This window comes from Salvelinus namaycush, chromosome 4, assembly GCF_016432855.1.
Source record: "Salvelinus namaycush isolate Seneca chromosome 4, SaNama_1.0, whole genome shotgun sequence".
In the NCBI taxonomy this organism is placed as follows: Eukaryota; Metazoa; Chordata; class Actinopteri; order Salmoniformes; family Salmonidae; genus Salvelinus; species Salvelinus namaycush.
In genome coordinates, this window is record NC_052310.1 from 34,081,279 (window position 1) to 34,101,547 (window position 20,269).

At 42.3% G+C, this 20,269-nt stretch overlaps 1 protein-coding gene across 2 annotated transcripts; it reads left to right on the plus strand.

Annotated features, from left to right (window-relative positions):
- Nucleotides 1-2,334: 2,334 nt before the first annotated feature.
- LOC120046457 (SEC23-interacting protein-like) lies at nt 2,335-16,310 on the plus strand. 2 transcript variants are annotated; one of them, XM_038991713.1, is made up of 17 exons: nt 2,335-2,646; nt 7,014-7,534; nt 7,644-7,854; nt 8,366-8,559; nt 8,859-8,948; nt 9,219-9,429; nt 9,673-9,814; nt 10,190-10,398; nt 10,891-10,991; nt 11,098-11,256; nt 11,711-11,806; nt 12,041-12,208; nt 14,165-14,320; nt 14,619-14,721; nt 14,854-15,042; nt 15,142-15,310; nt 15,696-16,310. In XM_038991713.1, the coding sequence occupies exons 1-17, from the start codon at nt 2,514-2,516 to the stop codon at nt 15,775-15,777; spliced, it is 2,934 nt and encodes a 977-aa protein (XP_038847641.1). In that variant the 5' UTR covers nt 2,335-2,513; the 3' UTR covers nt 15,778-16,310. The 2 variants fall into 2 exon arrangements, with proteins under 2 accessions (XP_038847641.1, XP_038847640.1); XM_038991712.1 differs by having other exon boundaries at nt 2,336-2,646; nt 11,095-11,256.
- Nucleotides 16,311-20,269: the final 3,959 nt, after the last annotated feature.

The following is a 20,269-nucleotide window of genomic DNA, read 5'->3' on the forward strand; positions in this document are numbered from 1 at the left end:
CAGCAACTATCACAATACAGAGAATTACCACTAAATATGAATTAACTCTCAATTAACCAGTGTTTATTGAAACATGACTAAAGCAATTCCACGTAAGCAAACTCAGTAACTCATTCCAGTCTGATACGTTTGTTTACTCTGATAAGCCTTATTGGTCTGTTTACCTAGAAAATCAGCTTTTTTCAAACGCCTAGCTAGCTTAGCTAGCTTTGCACTCACTAGCTAGCCTCTGCGGGATCGTTGTTCCTCAACCTGGACGGTTGTTGCTAACGTGTGCTAATGAGACTAGAATGAAGTTGTATACAACAGCCAACTTTCCAGGATATATCTAATAGGACATGTCTAATATGGGCATAAAGCTTAAGTTCTTGTTTCTCTAACTGCAGTGTCCAATTAACAGTAGCTATTACAGTGAAAAAAATAGCATACTATTGTTTGAGGAGAGTGCACAACAACAAAAAAAATGGTTTGATACATTCACCTCTGAAGGTAAATAATGTACTTACATTCAGTAATCTTGCTCTGATTTGTCATCCTGAGGGTCCCAGAGATAAAAAAAAATGTAGCATAATTTTGTTTGATGAAATCCATTTGTATGTTCAAATGTAAGAACCGGGGTCTACAGTTTGACCCCACTGCGGTCTCTGGCTCCACACCCACCCCACCATCTAGATGTGTGAAAGTGAGTGTACAAGCTAATGATCCATCATGCATGTCATTCCTGGGAGTGTGTAAACTTTTTTTTAAATCACCATAGCATTTTTGTATGTTCTCTATAGTTACGTACTTGTATCAACTGACCAATTCGGCACATTTGGGCAAACTCCTGAGAGATTAGATACAAAATATTGTGCAGTAATTGTAATTCTAAATTACACCTAGACTCATATCTTAAAGTATGGCCTTTCTCTTGCATTTCAAAGATGGAACAACATTTTTTATAGAAAACGCATGTTTTTTTTTAGTTTGTTTTCTTTTACCAGATCTAATGTGTTATATTCTCCTACATTAATTTCACCTTTCCACAAACATCCAAGTGTTTCCTTTCAAATGGTATTGTGAGGATCTGTGTTTATTGCACTATAACCCAATTCTATATCACATGTGATATAATATTAGCAACTGTTGGCCTGGGTGTCTGTGTGTGTGTGCTGAAAGTAACATTTTGCCCCAGATTGTGTGCTGAGAAGCTGTGGTTAACCTTGAGCGAGAACAGTATGCTTTCTATGCAGGTGCAAATAGCTCAAACAATGTTACAGAACTGTCTGACCTCAGTCTCCAGGGTGTGGGAGCGTAATCTACACAGCAACAGCGCCGGACACCAAGGAGCGCCAAGAGGCTGGGACCAGCCTGAGCGCCGGCGATAGGCTGAGCAAGTTTAAACCACGCTCAGCCTCTACTGTGATAGCCCAACAGACGGGTTGGAACTGTCTATCACAGTATAAGAACAGCTGTTTACGTACATCCTGCCAGTTCCCTGTTCTACCCTGCGAGGTGTTACAGTGAACCCGTATATATGAAAATTGCATTTACCATTTATCGCTTGAGTTTAATAAAAATACTTAAAGTATATTCGGTGACTCTGAATCACATTTTGTCCTGATACCAGATTTGAATTGACGCAAATCCCTTATAGTATCAAGAATATACATATCCTTGCTTCAGGTTCAGAACTACAGGTAGTTAGATTTGGGTATGTCATTTTAGGCGAAATAAAAAAAAAAAAATTGTTTTAAAGGGTCCAATCCTTAGAAGCTAGCTAACATTAGTTAGCTGTTGAGGTGGCTAGCTAACTAGCTAAATTCCCGAACCAACATATTCTCGTTAGCACCACTCCACAGCATTTGTTTGCTTACCAAACATCCCTTTGACAACGCTCAAGGGGTTGTTTATCCAATCATGAGACGAAGGCATTGTTTACCAGTAAATCCTTTGGAGGGCTGATGAAACAAAGTACAGAAAATATAAATAATTATTCCTCAATAACTTTATCCCTCGACTCGCTCTCTCCTGGCCCTCTCCTGGCCCGGGTTATACCTCACTGGTTCACAGTGGCGGGAAAACTGCGTCACTAGATATTAGACCATTTTTGGGATATTTTCGAGAATATATTTAATATTATTGCATTTTAAATAAGTATTCTGTTAATAATGTTGGCTGTCGACTGGAGAGTAAAGTCAATCAGAAACATTGTGATAACCTTTAAAAAAAAATATATATATATACAGTACCTCAGCCACAGCAGTAGATGGCAGCACTGAATCTTACTCATATATTTATTCCCGTACCCGGTCCTTCAAGACGGCAAAGAACTTGCGGAGATTCAGCACCTACTTAACGAGGAACGCTTGACCACGTAGTTGTACTGTTTTTGGCTTGAGTTTATCACTTGTATAACAGATCAGGGAATTTGTGCAAACGCCAGCACTGAGAACTACGTCTGACATCCGGGTTGTGAAATGATGCTGCTCCGGCAGTAAAATAAGCTTTGCTACGTGTAATTTGGGGTGAAAATGGCTGATAGGAAAACCAATAATGTGCCGAAATCCAGCGCAAATTTACTGTTTTCTGCGGCACCGGAGTTCAACTTCAATTTACCTGTCATACCTGTCAGTCAGGCCAGTGGTCCAGCGGTGTTATCAGGAGGTAAGATAACGCCAAACCAGGCACAGCAGGGCCCCTAGGAATGCAATGACTAACATGACAGCTAGCTAGCCAACTAACTATTAGTTAGTTAGCTGTCAACTAGCCCTTGATCATGCGTGACTCTCAGTTACATTACTCATAAGCGTCATTGGACAAAGGCGTCTTTTGAAGGAATGGTTTAAGATCCCCGACGCTCGGTCTGAACATGCATCGCTGGCGGTACAGTTTTGGAACCTTATCTTTCAAATAAGCGACAAATAATTTAAAAAACCAAAAGGGTAAATTGATACACACCTTGATATGGTTAGTGTTCCCACACGGCCATATCTCCATGTTTACACCGCTTGTTTACGGAAAAAGAGGAGACCACCTGTGCTAATTAGCTATTTAGCATGTTCTGAACACCTGTGTGTAACCTTAACCCTGGTGTAGCGTAAGTGTCGTTTCGTTGGATGGAGGCGCCCATAGCAGTATTGATCTGTGCAAAACTGGTACAGTAAGTGTATATTTTTTATTTTAAGGATTCTTTCTCGCTGATTATTGACGTTTCGAAACGTTCAAATACAGCGTGGGGATTGTAGTTCACATGACGTGAGACAAAGGAATCTGTAACATTGGGGAAAGTAGTGGTTAATTGTAGGGGTGCCCATGGGGCTGGGGATCAGACATGCCCTGTGCGAGAGAGGCAGGTTGAGGTTTCCAGGGTTAGAGTAGTGCAGAAGTTGTCATATGCTGAAGCAGTGAAGAAAGTAGATGGGTCAAGGGGGAGGGATCCTGAGAGGAGTGGTGTGAATAGTAGATATGTACCACTACAGAGGGATAGGCCAACAAGTGATGTTTCAGTTTCAGTTTCAGATTTTTTGCATTTATAGCAATGATTATCAACTGTACTTGCAGAGATGGTACCTAAGTTGTAGAAAATAGAGGATGTGGTGGCAGCTTCAGAGAGGTATTTCGGTGTGTGAGACTTGACATCAGAAGACTTACAGGGTGTGTTAAGTGGTGGTGTTCCATCCTTTCAGGTTGTAGACCTGAGGTAGGACTAAATAGATGTAAATAGTGGTTATTTTATTATTATATAAATGAGTGTAGTGTTAGATGGTAGGGTATTTGCTTGAGAGAAAAAAAAGTACAAGGGAGTTGTACTCCAGTCTAGTAGGTGGCGGTAATGCAACATTTATTGGATGCCAACTGCCGTTAAACCTCATCGAAGAAGTAGTAGTTCACATGAGGCAGTAGTGGGCTGCGAAGCTGGCTGAGAACTGTTGGTAGAATGCCGCCTAGAGTTTGAGAGCTAGCTGTCCACAAGCCCATAACATATTTTAAACTTGTGAATAAATCTCTGCAATGTATTAGATATCAGGACATTTCTTTGGGAATTGTTTTAATAGCTTGGTAAATAAGTAGAATATAACAGTTGCTACAGCTTAGCTGAGGATCGTTTAGCTCTCAAAGGAGAGATTGTTTTCATCTCTACATGTATTTGTGAAATGTATTGACATGTTGAATGATAATAATTTATTACATTTCTATAGCACTTTTTGTAGAATCTCAAAGTGCTTCAAGAGCAAAAAAAACTAAAAAGCAATATGTCATGACGGGTCAACCAGTAGTGGCCAAATCTTTGAAAGCTGCATCCTTCGAAGATGGAGAGGGTCTGTTCATGGCTTGAACTGAGGCATAGAGAGGCAGCCTTTAGGTACTATGCCCCCAGCATCTGGAATAGCCTACCAGAAAAACCTGAAGGGAGCTGAAACTGGACTTATTTAAAAGAGATCTTAAAACACACCTTTTTAGCTTTCTTTCCATAGGTTGCTTTTTAGTCATTCAGTTTATTGTTATTCTTTAGTTTTGTATCCTCTAATGCTTGTTGTGTAGTAAATGTTCATAGTTTTTTTTCCTAGTTTTTTTTTCTTCTGTGAAGCGCATTGCATTCCATGTCTGAAATGTGATGTAGAAATAAAGCTTGATTTTAGTGGAGAGAGCTGGACAGAGGATGGTAGATGATGATGGAGTCTGCTGATGATCTTGTAGAGGGGAAGTCTGGGAACCAGCCTAAGTCTTACATTTACTGGACTTCTCTTCCACTCTGTGTAGCACCACTTGGGTGATGCCTCAGCAGCTCTGGGCGCCAGAAAGGTCACCACACAAAGTTCAGAATAATAGTCAGTCGTCCTCTCTACAAGTCCTCTCACTCAGCAACGCTGTATTCCTCTATCTCCCATTCTCACGCTTTATGCCACTACTCAAATTATGTTCTCAAAAGATCAGGTGAAACAAAAAAGATGGTACTGTGTCCAGATAAATTTTTCAAACAAAAGCTAGCTAGCCAAGCCAAAAAGTATTAACCTGTCAGTCAATCTGCAGATCCGTGGCTCAAAAACGCCAGATATATGCAATAAAAACAAAACGTTATCAAAAAAACAAAAAATATACACATTTACAGGAGCTCTGTGCACCGAGCTGTTTGTTTAAACTACTAGCACACAGCTCAGACACTCATGCATACCACACAAGACATGCAACCAGTGGTATCTTCACAGTTCCCAAGTCCAGAAAAGACAATGGGAGGCGCACAGTACTACATGAAACTCTATTCCACATCAAGTAACTAACTCATGCAAGTCGCAAAATCAGATTTAAAAAACATATAAAGGTACACCTTATGGAACAGTGGTGACTGTGAAGACCCTTACAAAAATGTACCATGGTAGTACAAAGATTATTTTTTGGTGTCACTACCATGGCAGGAAAATACCATGGTATTTACACCAGTACCATGGTATTTACCTGCTAAAAAAATCATGCCACTTAAAAAAAAATGTACTAGCTACCATGGTACCCAAATTAACCATGGTAGTACAAAGAAAAAAATACCATGGTTTTGTATTAGCAGCATGTAGTAAAACATGTAAGCATGGTAGTTGTTTACATTGTATGATGAGGGCCTGTGTCCCACTGTTTTTCGGGTAAAGTGACCAAAAGCATAGTAATTTATGGTACTCAATAATGCAACGTTGACTACTTGCTCTGCAATGTTAAAGTATAGGCCTAGTACCCTCTTAAACCCCTTTAGTTCAAACTGAAAAACCACAACACACATGATGTAGTGCACCCTCTTAAACCTTGGGACCTGGATAGGGTAGGGTGAGAAGAATGGAGTCTGAAACATTGAAGATTTAAAATTAGTTGGTTTATCTGGTGCATCTTTCTTCAATACAGTTTTCAGTTGTCTCTCTCTCTCATTCAACTGACTTGGCAAATCTTCTACAATTTCTAAATAGCCAACATACAAAAAAAAAACTTTGTAAACGATCTTCCACCAAATTTCACAGTGGGTGCGAGACACTGTGGCTTGTAGGCCTCTCCAGGTCTCGCACCCACTGTGAAATTTGGCGGAGGATCGGTGATGATCTGGGGGTGCTTCAGCAAGGGCGGGAATCGGGCAGATTTGTCTTTGTGAAGGACGCATGAATCAAGCCACGTACAAGGTTGTCCTGGAAGAAATCTTGCTTCCTTCTGCTCTGACAATGTTCCCCAACTCTGAGGATTGTTTTTTCCACCAGGACAATGCTCCATGCCACACAGCCAGGTCAATCAAGGTGTGGATGGAGGACCACCAGATCAAGACAAGCCATCAAACAAAGCTGAGCTGATTGAATTTCTGCGCCAGGAGTGGCATAGTCACCCAACATCAATGGAAAAGACTGGCATGCCAAGACACATGAAAGCTGTGATTGAAAATCAGGGTTATTCCACCAAATATTGATTTCTGAACTCTTCCTAAGTTAAAACATCAGTATTGTGTTGTTTAAAAATGAATATGAACTTATTTTCTTTGCATTTTTCGAGGTCTGACAACACTATCTTTTTTGTTATTTTGACCAGTTGTCATTTTCTGCAAATAAATGCTCTAAATTACAATATTTTTATTTGGTAGAAATGTTGGCAGTAGTTTTATAGAATAAAACAGAAATATTAATTTTACCCTAACACATACCTATAAATAGTAAAACCAGAGAAACTGATAATTTTGCAGTGGTCTCTTAATTTTTCCAGAGCTGTGTGTATATATAAGTATTGAGTTATGGTGACTCAATGTTGGTGCTAGCAAATCGTGAGACCAGTTATCAAAACGCCTCGATAGAAGATAATTTAGTTCAGCGTTCCTCAGCTATCTACAGCAGTGTCAGGTCAACATAACTGTCGTATCAACAGAACCCTTGTTTGTATGTAGTTAGTTAGTCAGTTGAGTTTCTCAAAGGGTGGATTCACATTGGATTGTTGACATTGCGCACATTTAGAATGAATGTACTGCTCAAATCTACTGCAGTAACTCAGTTGCTCAAATTTTCTGATTTTCCAAGATGATACTGCAGATGTCGGAGAAGAAGACAGCTTTCTTGGCCAGGCCTCTGGAAATGCCCCAGCACCATCCACGTTTAGCTACTTCTCCAGTCCCGTGAACAGTGGTGACCCATTTGCCTCCATCGGTCATCAGCCGGCATGTCCACCACCAGCGTCACTCTCAGTATCCCTCGCGACATCGGGACCAACTTCTGTTCCCGGTGTTGCTAGCATGGCCCCAACACCCCCTGTCCCACTAATCAACTCCAACCCTGCTGTGCCACAGCCATTTGGCACTGGTGTTCATCTGAAACCCATGGGAAGCTACACTCCTCCCCCTAGCACAGTGACCCCACCCCCTCCACAAGCCCCCGATCAGAGTTATAATCCGTACCGTCACACACCCCTCAGCAGCAGAACCAAACCCTATATGCCAGCTCCAGAGGTCCAGTCGCTATTCCATCCACCGCCACAGCAAAATCCGTACACTGTGGGCTCTCCAGCTCCAACATTCCAATCGGCACCCTCCACATTCACAAAGGTAAACAACAACTCCACTTTGATAGAGTGTTAGCATTCACTGTTTTATCTTGCTATTTATTGCCTGACAATCAGGCTAATATATATATATGTCTTTACTCTCCCTTCAGCCCTCCCCCACACAGATTCAGGGGCCTCCCCCTATGGCCCAACACTCCGCCACGGCTGGAGCACTGGTCCCAGCCAATCAAATGATGCAATACAACGTGTACGAGGCTGTTCAGCCTCACTGGTTCTTCTGCAAACAAGTGGAGTCCAAGAGCGCCTGGCTTCCCTTCAGTATCCTGGACTCCATTCAGCTGGAGGAGATCTATAATTCAGGTGAGATGAAGGATCTGATTTCTACTACATTAGAGCCATTCATAGTATAGTTATCCAAGTTGACTCTGCATTGCTCTCTTGTTTATTTAGGCCTAGCAATTTGTTAAAGCTGTCTGGTTAAACAGTGCAGCGAGCATTTCAAAATGTTTTGAAACATTATCCGTTGCATGCACTTATAAACACGACCCTAATTTATGTACACTCACAGAAACCTGATCATCTCGTGAGTCTTATTTTTTGTTTTTCATAAAATTGTATGTTGTCAAGCATATGTCTTTTTACTGTTGTTTTATTTCTTTACTTACCTATTGTTCACCTAACACCTTTTTTGCACTATTGGTTAGAGCCTGTAAGTAAGCATTTCACTGTTGTATTCGGCGCACGTGACAAATAAACTTTGATTTGAACTCTTTTTGTCGTGAATCTTTTCCTGTCGCACTGCATTTTCTGGTACGTAAAGCAAATATCTGTGAGAAAAAGACAAAGACTAAAAAAAAATATTCTCCTCTAGTGCAACCGGACCCTGAGAACGTGATTGTGTGCACAGACGGAGGGCGCTACGATGTGCAGCTCTATGACCGCATACGAACAGCTATATTCTGGGAGGAGGAACCTACAGAGGTGCGGCGCTGCACCTGGTTCTACAAGGGAGACTCAGACAGCCGCTTCATCCCCTACTCAGAGGAGTTCAGCGAGAAGCTAGAGGTTTGTCGCATCGTAAAAAAAAAACAGGACCTTGTATTGACCAGGGTCATGTTCATTATGAAGGAAAATGGTCATAAAAAGGGATGTACTTCTGAAAACGCTTGTTTGTTTTCCATTGCAAAAGTTTTGCTATGTTTTACTACAGTGTGCCCTAATGAACAATAGCCAGGTTTTGTCTCACTGTTACCCAAATTATAATACAGCTGACCATGTGGTGTGTTGGGTTTTATCCCTGAGAGTGGACTGATAGGTGACTGTTATGTCTGAGCTTTGTTTGATTGGCTGTCTTCTCTATGTAGGGAGAATATAAGAAAGCTGTGTCAACCAATCAATGGCACCGTCGGCTGGAGTTCCCATCAGGGGAAACCATTGTCATGCACAATCCAAAGGTATGTTGGTAGGCCTTAATTTTACGGTGCAGAATTACCAAGTGTTTACTAAAATTACATGGTAACATGGTAATCACAAAGTAGTAACTTATTCATAACTTGTTTTGTTCTTTGGAATTCATTAAAACAAGCACCATTAGTTACCAATTGTGAACACTGATCAAGACCGTAAGGAAAAATAACATCATGGTTTTGAGTGGACTTTGTTTGCAGACCCAGACATGACTGTATTTCTAGTTTGTGAAAATGCCTTTTTATGTCTTTCAACAGGTGATAGTACAATTCCAGCCCTCCGACATGCCAGATGAGTGGGGTACGACCCAGGATGGACAGACCAGACCCAGGGTGGTCAAGAGGGGCATCGATGATGACCATGACGAAGTTCCCGATGGGGAGCTCCCTCAGGTGGATCACTTGGTGTTCATGGTGCATGGCATCGGTCCAGTCTGTGACCTGAGGTTCAGGAGCATGGTGGAGTGTGGTATGTGTGATTTCTCCATATAGCCTCTATATTTCCCAGAGCTATAATAATATTGTATTATGGATGTGCTTGTTTATGTCCTGAATGGTATATGTCATGGTATGTTCTTCCTGTTATGTTGTTGTTTACTATGCCCAGCAATAATTAATAGCGTTTATTGAATGTCATTGTGTTGAATATCCATTTAGTACTCCATACTACCCCAGATAGAGTATTACAAATGTGTGTTCCTTATGTTCACAGTGGATGACTTCCGGAGTGTATCGCTGAAGCTGCTGCAGAGTCACTTTAAGAAGGCGCAGGACGAGCATGTCATCAGCCGAGTGGAGTTCCTTCCTGTTCAGTGGCACACGGCCCTGCATGGGGATGCCACAGGGGTGGACAAGTGAGGAGACACTAATGGAATTTGAGGACGTTCATACACTTGGGAATAGGGCCTGTTCTTTGTGGGATAGGGAAATTATATTGTAAAACAAAACATCTGTGCTGACCGGAGTGGCAAGCTTGTACAAATGGCTGTGTCACAAAATGTTACTAGCTGTCAAAACCTTGCTAATGCTTCCTTTGTCCTCATTTCCTCAATTTCTCTCAAAGTTCATTGACGGAAGAGGTCCAAGGGAGGGACCTTAGATCCTCTCCTCCAATGTGCCTTGAGAGGAATTGAGGAAACAAGGATATAGGAAGCAAGGATTTGATGTCTAGTAAAGTTTTCAGACAGGCTAATCTCTCTGACTCAATCAATTTCCTACTGTTGTTTTAGGAGGATAAAGAAGATCACCCTGCCCAGCACAGGTCGTCTGCGTCACTTCACTAACGAGACCCTCCTAGATGTGCTGTTCTACAACAGCCCCACCTACTGCCAGACCATCATGGACACAGTCGCCCTGGAGATTAACAGGATCTATGCCCTGTTCTTGCAGCGGAACCCAGACTTCACAGGAGACATTTCAGTATCCGGACATAGTTTAGGTACAAACACCAAGGGACACTTTTCCAGACCCAGATAAAGCCTAGTCCTGGATTAAAAACCTTTGTGTTTTTTAGGCCAGGACTAGGCTTATGCTGTGTTTAGGGGGACGCAAAACCCGTCATACCAGTCGACATAGCGGGACAAGAAAGAGGGTGACGGCAAAAGCAAGCTAGCACAATGGTATGCATTGCTATGGGGATTTCAGTAAGCGATCAGTGCAAATCAACATCCGGTAGAAAACAACGGTACAGCAGATGACAAAAGTTGAAAGATTTGAACTCTGACGGCAAGTCCCATCTACCGTGGCGGCTGACGGAATTTACCATTGTGCCTTCATTGAAAACAATGACATCCGGTTTGCCGTCTGCCTCATACCATCTAAACGCAGCATTAATCTGGGTCCGGGAAAGCATCCCCAAGTGTTCATACTTTTAGCTTAATCATGTGAGAAAGATTTGGACAAACCTGTCTCTCTGAATGTTTGTTTGCAGGTTCTCTCATACTTTTCGACTTGCTGTCAAACCAGAAGAATGGCTTACCTTTGCAAACCATGCCAACTGCTAATGGGGGCCACCCTGCAGACACCAAACAGGTAGTGGGTCCATAACTATCCAACTATTGTTTATTTCATTATTTAGGTGACAGAGAGTGTAACAATAGTAGTATAACCTAAAGTTTCCCACTTCTCCTTAAAGCAGGTGGCTTCCCCTGCTGTTGCTACTTCACATGCTGCTGTGGAGGAGGAGCCTAAAGAGGAAGGGGAGGAGTTTGTCGATCTTTCTTCTGCTTTGGAACATCTGGGCCTGTCTGAGTACCAGAGCACTTTAGAACAGGAGAAGATTGACCTTGAATCTTTTGTAAGAACCATCCTTGCTTGTCATGAACCCATACAGTTATTGATATTTACTTTCAATACTTATCACACTATTAAAGAGACATTACACTCTAAAATAAAACATTTGACAGATGTTTTCAGATCTCAAAAGTCTAGGTGAGTCACGCCATTGGTTGTGTAGATCCAGCTTTATGCCTAAATCAATCATGATTCCTACCCCAAATGAATGGAAAATATTATTTACTATGCTTTTCATTTTTGATTGTGGCTATATTGATATAGCTGGATCTACAAAACAAATTGGTATGGGCTTATCTGAACAGAACAACATATGAGGTCTGAAAATAACTGACTTTTGAGTGAAATGTCCCAGGAACTGAAATTAAATGATTCAATTATATATTGCAATGACTCCCTAGACCATATCATAGAGTCAGTGGTTGCAATCTAATTTCCTCTCTCCTATATTCTGTTAGCTTATGTGCACAGTTGAGGACCTGAAAGAGATGAGCATTCCATTGGGGCCAAGGAAGAAAATAGCCAAGTTTGTCAAAGAAAGAGCAATTAAGCAGGTGATCATTTAATTGTCTTTTTCGCTCAGACACCAGGGCTGTGTTCAATAGGAAGAAAATGTTTTGAAACGGGGCGGTGCTACCTGAACTTAGAATACAAAGTTCTGTTTTCTATTGCTAAATGTTTCGCTACAGTGTGCCCTACTGAACAACGATCCAGTGATGGTTAAAACGGTGACAACTAAACATAATCGTGTGTTCATGTGCCTTCAATCTTCGGACTCCTTTTGTCAGGTAGCACAAGAGAAGAAGGCAGCAGAAGTTAAAGTGGCCAGTCAAGAGGTTGTCCCTGCCCAATCAAGCGAGCCCCTCCCAGGGCCAGGCACCACGAAGCTTCCTGTTGGCGGGACTTACTCCTCTGTCCATGTCGATTACAACTACTTTGATGTTGGCACTGGACAGGTAAACCTAAACCTCTGTCAGGATTCAATCAGATCAGCGGTGTCGAAGGTGTAACTGCGTTAGAGCTGTCAAATCCTCAAGCGGCTCCTGGTTTTACGTATTGCAGACATTGCCATTGGATGCACCAAGATGCATTTGTAGAAATCCCATGCAGCCGCGTTACACGTTCGAACACTGGAATGTGTAATGTAATCTACACCTCGATTAGGCTAATATAAATCGCTTTAATTTAATGATCAGTGTTATTATTTCTATATAGCCTACACTTTCTCGTTCTGAACTTCTAACGCGGGTGGGATATAAGGACAGGTGTGGTTTTGTAACAGTGACCACAAGAGAAGCTGCTCACCGATTTGACAGCTCTAACGCAGTTACACCTCCGACACGCCTAAACAAAAGCTAATGCAGGTTACCGTTGATCAGAATCCTGACCTAATGATGTTAGTCTACAGCCTTTCTGTTATGTCATGCATAAGCATACATTTTCATTAGGACACATCTTTTTCCCTCAAAGCATTACATTTTTTATTTAACCCTTATTTATCCAGGAAGTCCCATTGAGATCAGAAGACCTCTTTCCCAAGGGATACCTGGCCATGAAAAGATTATGTGGTGTGTGTGGCTCTAAAGTACACTGAACAAAATTATGAACGCAACATGATAAGTGTTTCATGAGCTAAAATAAAAGATCCCAGAAATTTTCCATACCCACAAAAATAGAATTTTCTCAAATTTTGTGCATACATTTGTTTACATCCCTGTTAGTGAGTGTTTCTCCTTTGCCAAGATAATCCATCCACCTGACCCATGTGACATATCAAGAAGCTGATTAAACAGCATGATCATTACATTGAGGGAGGGTGCAATTGGCATGCTAACTGCAGGAATGTCCACCAGAGCTGTTGCCAGATATTTTAATGTTCATTTCTCTACCATAAGCTGCCTCCAACGTTGTTTTAGAGAATTTGGCAGTATGGCCAATCGGCCTCACAACCGCAGACCACGTGTAACCACAACAGCCCAGGACCTCCGCATCTGGCTTCTTCACCGGCAGGATCGTCTGAGACCAGCCACCCGGACAGCTGATGAAACTGAGGACGTCATGTGGGCGAGCGGTTTGCTGATGTCAACATTGTGGCGGTGGGGTTATGATATGGGCAGGCATAAGCTACGGACAACGAACACAATTGCATTTTATCGATGGCAATTTAAATGCACAGCAATACCATGACGAGATCCTAAGTCCATTGTTGTGTCATTCATCCGCTGCCATCACCTCATGTTTCAGCATGGTAATGGAAAGGGGGGATACGTAGTCAGTTGTACAACTGAATGCCTTCAACTGAAATGTCTTCTGCATTTAGCTCTGAATCAGAGAGGTGCGGGGGCCTGCCTTAATCGACATCCACGTCTTCGGCGCCCAGGGAACAGTAGGTTAACTGCCTTGATCAGGGGCAGAACGACAGATTTTTACCTTGTCAGCTCGGGGAATCGATCCAACAACCTGAAAGCTGAAAATGTCCCAGTTCTTCCATGGTCAGCATACTCACCAGACAGACTCCCCCTCACCAGACACCCACCAATATCCTGCAACTTCGCACAGCCATTGAAGAAGAGTGGGACAACATTGCACAGGCCACAATCAACAGCCTGATCAACTCTATGCGAAGGAGATGTTGCTCTGCATGAGGCAAACGGTGGTCACACCAGATACTGACTGGTTTTCTGATCGCCCCTACTTTTTTTTAAGGTATCTGTGACCAAGAAATGCATATCTGTATTCATAGTCATGTAAAATCCATAGATTAGGGCCTAATTCATTTATTTACATTTATTGATTTCCTTATATGAACTAACTCAGTAGAATCTTTGAAATTGTTGGATGTCTGTTTTATATTGTTCAGTGTAGTTATCTAAAAGCACTGTCTTGTCTGGTGTTGGTGTTCTGCTCCATAGGTGTCTGTTGTGTACCACACTCTGGACTTTGAACCGGTGAATTTCTTTGCCCTGGGATCTCCCATAGGGATGTTCCTCACAGTGCGAGGGCTGAAGAAGATCGAGGAAAACTACCAGCTACCCACCTGCAAGGGATTCTTCAACATTTACCATCCGGTTAGCCAATCTTTCCCAGATATATCTTTCCTGGAGTATGGGTGTGCATGCAGATGACATACTGTATGTGATGACATACACTGTCAGCTATAAAGCACTTTGACAACTGTTTACATACAAATGACTTCATAAATGCATTTGATTGAGCTGTGACATGGTTAATGCCAATGTGTTTCATTAAAGTAGACCAGGGTAGCAAATACTGTACATTCATTCATATGCAAGGGTGTAATCAAATTGTTGTTGTTTTTTGTTCTAAATGTTAAAATTTTTGCTTGCTCTTTCTGGTTTGTTTTAGCTGGACCCAGTTGCTTACAGGATTGAGCCCATGATCTTGCCAGACTTGGACTTGAAACCTGTTCTGATTCCACATCACAAAGGGAGGAAGAGGCTGCATCTTGGTATGGAACTACTGGCTATTTTATCCTCAGATTTCTTTTCTATTTCTTACCCTACCATTGTCAACCATTGGTAATTTGTTTTAGGATAATGACTGTGAGGGGTTTACATGATGGATTGTTTGTGTATGGCAGAGCTGAAGGAGAGTCTGTCCCGCATGGGTTCGGACCTCAAGCACGGCTTCATCAGCTCCGTGAGGAGTGCCTGGCAGACCCTCAACGACTTTGCCCGCGCTCACACCTCCAACGCCCAGCTGGCGGCCGAGCTCGCCATGGTGGCCAATCAGATCAAGGAGGAGGAGGAGAAGCATGCACACAGCGATGGTGAGCATAAGGGCACAGTGATTAAATAAGTAATGAAATATTGGTATTTTGGTTTATTTGTATGGGGGGAGGGTGTTAACTTGTAAAAACTTTGGTTAGTTGCAGAACACAGGATAGTGGAGAGTCCTGAGCTGCTGAGAGAAGAGGAGGCCCAGATGAAAATAGGAATGCTGAACGGGGGGAACCGCATCGACTATGTCCTACAGGAGAAGCCCATCGAGAGCTTCAACGAATACCTTTTCGCCCTGCAGAGTCACCTGTGCTACTGGTATGAATATCGGTTCTGGCACTTTTACATTAAGGTGGAAATGGTGACTGTGCACTGTTGAATACTTTTAATGTGGGCCTTGGCTGGATCAGCCACTCATATCATTCTGCCTCTTGGGCGCTCCACACGAGGTTATACTTGTGTGTGGTTGTTTGTAGCTTCAGCATGATTAAAATTTAGCCATATGATGTTTTATTCTCAATAACCACTAATGCCGATTTTGAGTCTACTGCTTAAGAGTTTTGAATCTGAGGCTGAAACCCACTCTATGGCTTGGATTGTTTGTCTTCTCTACACAGCTGATCTATTTTAAGTTGATGTATTCTGTTTGACAAATAATTCAGTTTGTAGTCATTCATATTTATTTGTGCCTTTCTTTTTGCAGGGAGTCTGAAGACACAGCCCTACTACTCCTAAAAGAGATTTACATGACCATGGGGATATACCCAGAACAGATTCTACACTGATGCAATAGATTGGTAGCCTGGTGGAACCAGCCTGGTTGCTACATTTTCCATTCTCTTTCACTGCGCGTAAGTTAAATGGAATGGTGAAAACAGCTATCAGGCTGGTTCCACCAGGTTGATTAGAGTGAATAATAAACCTTTCTAAAACCCTCATAATGTTTATCTCCCCATCAGGTTTGGCCATGTAAATGTTTTTAATTTTATATATGCTTCTTTGTTAATATTCATTTTCCTTTATTGTATAGTCTCATAGTCTATTGTATGAAGATGAATACGCTTGTAATATACCATTTGTCTTAAATTAACTAGATCAAGTTAGTGGATTCCAAAACCACTTGTTTGAAATTACATTTGTATAGCCTAACTTCTAGAAATCGTGAGGTTTGCATGGAGTTTGCTTGCTGAACACTATGGAATCACCAAATGTAACATTTACAAGAGAAATCACATAACTGCAAATTAAATATTTACCTCAGGTTTATTTAGTTTAAAAATAGTTGTAAAATAAACCATTTTACTTTCACATTATTTGACTTATTTTCAGTCTTCAGTGCTTTTTATGTTGTATTTTTATTGCTGATTGTTAGAAACCTTTTTATTAAATTGCACAAGTAGACTTCCACCTATCCTCCTTAAATCTGGGTAGAAATAGAAGACAGCTTTTACTTTCTGCTTCAAAAACGTCCATTACCTTAGTGTGCTTAAATATACAAAAGTTGGTGTAACTACTTTGGTGATGAGCGATTTAACCGGTTATTAAACAACTAATTGACAGACGTCATTTCAATTACATGAATCTATATATATATATTTTTTTTTTGGTGAGCCCAACTCGCTGTTTCTCTAGAGAGAAATCAAATCATTCACGAGAGAAGTTAAGTGGAGAACTATATGGGACACTGGGCTGAAGGGAGTTGTAGTTTTCATTAAGCAAATATTCAACATAGTTCAGCGCACAAACGTGATAATTAACAGCAATGACCATAATCCACTGTGCCTGTTCTTTTCCGGCTCGGACAGAGATGGATACACTTATGCCTGCTATGTTCGTTTAGATACACACCGACCGCATAAGCCACCGGGTGAGAGAAATGTACACAACACGATGGGAACGAGGGATAGAGACGGTTCGTGAAAGTATGCGTTATCTACTTTGAAAAACTAGCAAAATTATTGCCCGACAGCAACGTTACAGTATGGGGAGAATAGAGAACTCTTATTTTTGGCTTTGTAATATGCATTAAAATGAAAATAATTTGTCATTATTTAAAAAATATTGAAATCGAAAAACGTGAATATTTTTTAATCGAACTAAAACCGAACCGACCTCAAAAAGCACAAATCAGGCAGCACTAAACTACTTGAATGGATTGGAGTGAAAAGAGGGCCAGTTGTGTTATTCAGTCAGTGAAGGTTTTCAGGAAAATTTTGAGCTCCGAGGCTTTCAAGAACCAAAAGACTGGAAACCAATTTTTTATATAGAGAGAGCAATGTTTTAATGAGAAAATATGCTTTAAAAAAAATTGTAAATCTGTCATGAGGACTCTTGTGATACAAAAAAAGTTACTGTGTAACCTGGGATGCATTCAGTTCGCTTCAACGTTTGCTACATTGCGTGACGGTTTGTACTGAATTACACGATTCCCCAGCCTTTGACAGACGTTTGCTCCCGTTTGGTGGATGTGACCTGGTCAATGTGTGTGACAATCTAAAATCGCAAACTCGTGCAGCACACCATATACCATATATACAACTCTCCTTCCGTGGCCTCCAACTGCTCTTAAATACAAGTAAAACTAAATGCATGCTCTTCAACCGATCGCTACCTGCCTGCCCGTCCAGCATCACTACTCTGGACGGTTCTGACTTAGAATACGTGGACAACTACAAATGCCTAGGTGTCTGGTTAGACTGTAAACTCTCCTTCCAGACTCACATCAAACATCTCCAATCCAAAGTTAAATCTAGAATTGGCTTCCTATTTCCCAACAAAGCAACCTTCACTCATGCTGCCAAACATACCCTCGTAAAACTGACCATCTTACCGATCCTCGACTTCGGCGATGCCATTTACAAAATAGCCTCCAACACCCTACTCAACAAATTAGATGCAGTCTATCACAGTGCCATCCATTTTGTCACCAAAGCCCCATATACTACCCACCACTGTGACCTGTACGCTCTCGTTGGCTGGCCCTCGCCTCATACTCGTCACCAAACACACTGGCTCCAGGTCATCTACAAGACCCTGCTAGGTAAAGACCCGCCTTCACTGGTCACCATAGCTGCACCCACCCGTAGCATGCGTTCCAGCAGGTATATCTCACTTGTCACCCCCAAAGCCAATTCCTCCTTTGGCCGCCTCTCCTTCCAGTTCTCTGCTGCCAATGACTGGAACAAACTACAAAAATCTCTGAAACTGGAAACACTTATCTCCCTCACTAGCTTTAAGCACCAGCTGTCAGAGCAGCTCATAGATCACTGCACCTGTACATAGCCCATCTATAAATAGCCCAAACAACTACCTCTTCCCCTACTGTATTTATTTATTTTGCTCCTTTGCACCCCAGTATTTGTACTTTGCACTCATCTACTGTCAAATCTACCATTCCAGTGTTTTAATTGCTATATTGTATTTACTTCGCCACCATGGCCTATTTATTGCCTTTACCTCCCTTATCTCACCTCATTTGCTCACATTGTATAGACTTATTTTTCTACTGTATTATTGACTGTATGTTTGTTTTACTCCATGTGTAACTCTGTTATGTGTCGAACTGCTTTGCTTTATCTTGGCCAGGTCGCAGTTGTAAATGAGAACTTGTTCTCAACTTGTCTACCTGGTTAAATAGGTGATATTAAATAAAAATATGAAACTGCCCTTTGGGCCAGCATAATCACAACAGTTTCCAATCGTCATTCAATAAAGTACGATTGCAACCCTGTTACCTGCTATCCATTTGAAATCACAAAAATAAGTCAAACATTTTGCTTGTTCTACATATATATATATATATACACTGCTCAAAAAAATAAAGGGAACACTTAAACAACACAATGTAACTCCAAGTCAATCACACTTCTGTGAAATCAAACTGTCCACTTAGGAAGCAACACTGATTGACAATAAATTTCACATGCTGTTGTGTAAATGGAATAGACAAAAGGTGGAAATTATAGGCAATTAGCAAGACACCCCCAATAACGGAATGGTTCTGCAGGTGGTGACCACAGACCACTTCTCAGTTCCTATGCTTCCTGGCTGATGTTTTGGTCACTTTTGAATGCTGGCAGTGCTTTCACTCTAGTGGTAGCATGAGACGGAGTCTACAACCCACACAAGTGGCTCAGGTAGTGCAGTTCATCCAGGATGGCACATCAATGTGAGCTGTGGCAAAAAGGTTTGCTGTGTCTGTCAGCGTAGTGTCCAGAGCATGGAGGCGCTACCAGGAGACAGGCCAGTACATCAGGAGACGTGGAGGAGGCCGTAGGAGGGCAACAACCCAGCAGCAGGACCGCTATCTCCGCCTTAGTGCAAGGAGGTGCACTGCCAGAGCCCTGCAAAATGACCTCCAGCAGGCCACAAATGTGCATGTGTCTGCTCAAACGGTCAGAAACAGACTCCATGAGGGTGGTATGAGGGCCCGACGTCCACAGGTGGGGGTTGTGCTTACAGCCCAACACTGTGCAGGACGTTTGGCATTTGCCAGAGAACACCAAGATTGGCAAATTCGCTACTGGCGCCCTGTGCTCTTCACAGATGAAAGCAGGTTCACACTGAGCACATGAGCACATGTGACAGACGTGACAGAGTCTGGAGACGCCGTGGAGAACGTTCTGCTGCCTGCAACATCCTCCAGCATGACCGGTTTGGCGGTGGGTGAGTCATGGTGTGGGGTGGCATTTCTTTGTGGGGCCGCACAGCCCTCCATGTGCTCGCCAGAGGTAGCCTGACTGCCATTAGGTACCGAGATGAGATCCTCAGACCCGTTGTGAGACCATATGCTGACACATGCACATTTGTGGCCTGCTGGAGGTCATTTTGCAGGGCTCTGGCAGTGCACCTCCTTGCACAAAGGCGGAGGTAGCGGTCCTGCTGCTGGGTTGTTGCCCTCCTACGGCCTCCTCCACGTCTCCTGATGTACTGGCCTGTCTCCTGGTAGCGCCTCCATGCTCTGGACACTACGCTGACAGACACAGCAAACCTTTTTGCCACAGCTCGCATTGATGTGCCATCCTGGATGAACTGCACTACCTGAGCCACTTGTGTGGGTTGTAGACTCCGTCTCATGCTACCACTAGAGTGAAAGCACTGCCAGCATTCAAAAGTGACCAAAACATCAGCCAGGAAGCATAGGAACTGAGAAGTGGTCTGTGGTCACCACCTGCAGAACCATTCCTTTATTGGGGGTGTCTTGCTAATTGCCTATAATTTCCACCTTTTGTCTATTCCATTTGCACAACAGCATGTGAAATGTATTGTCAATCAGTG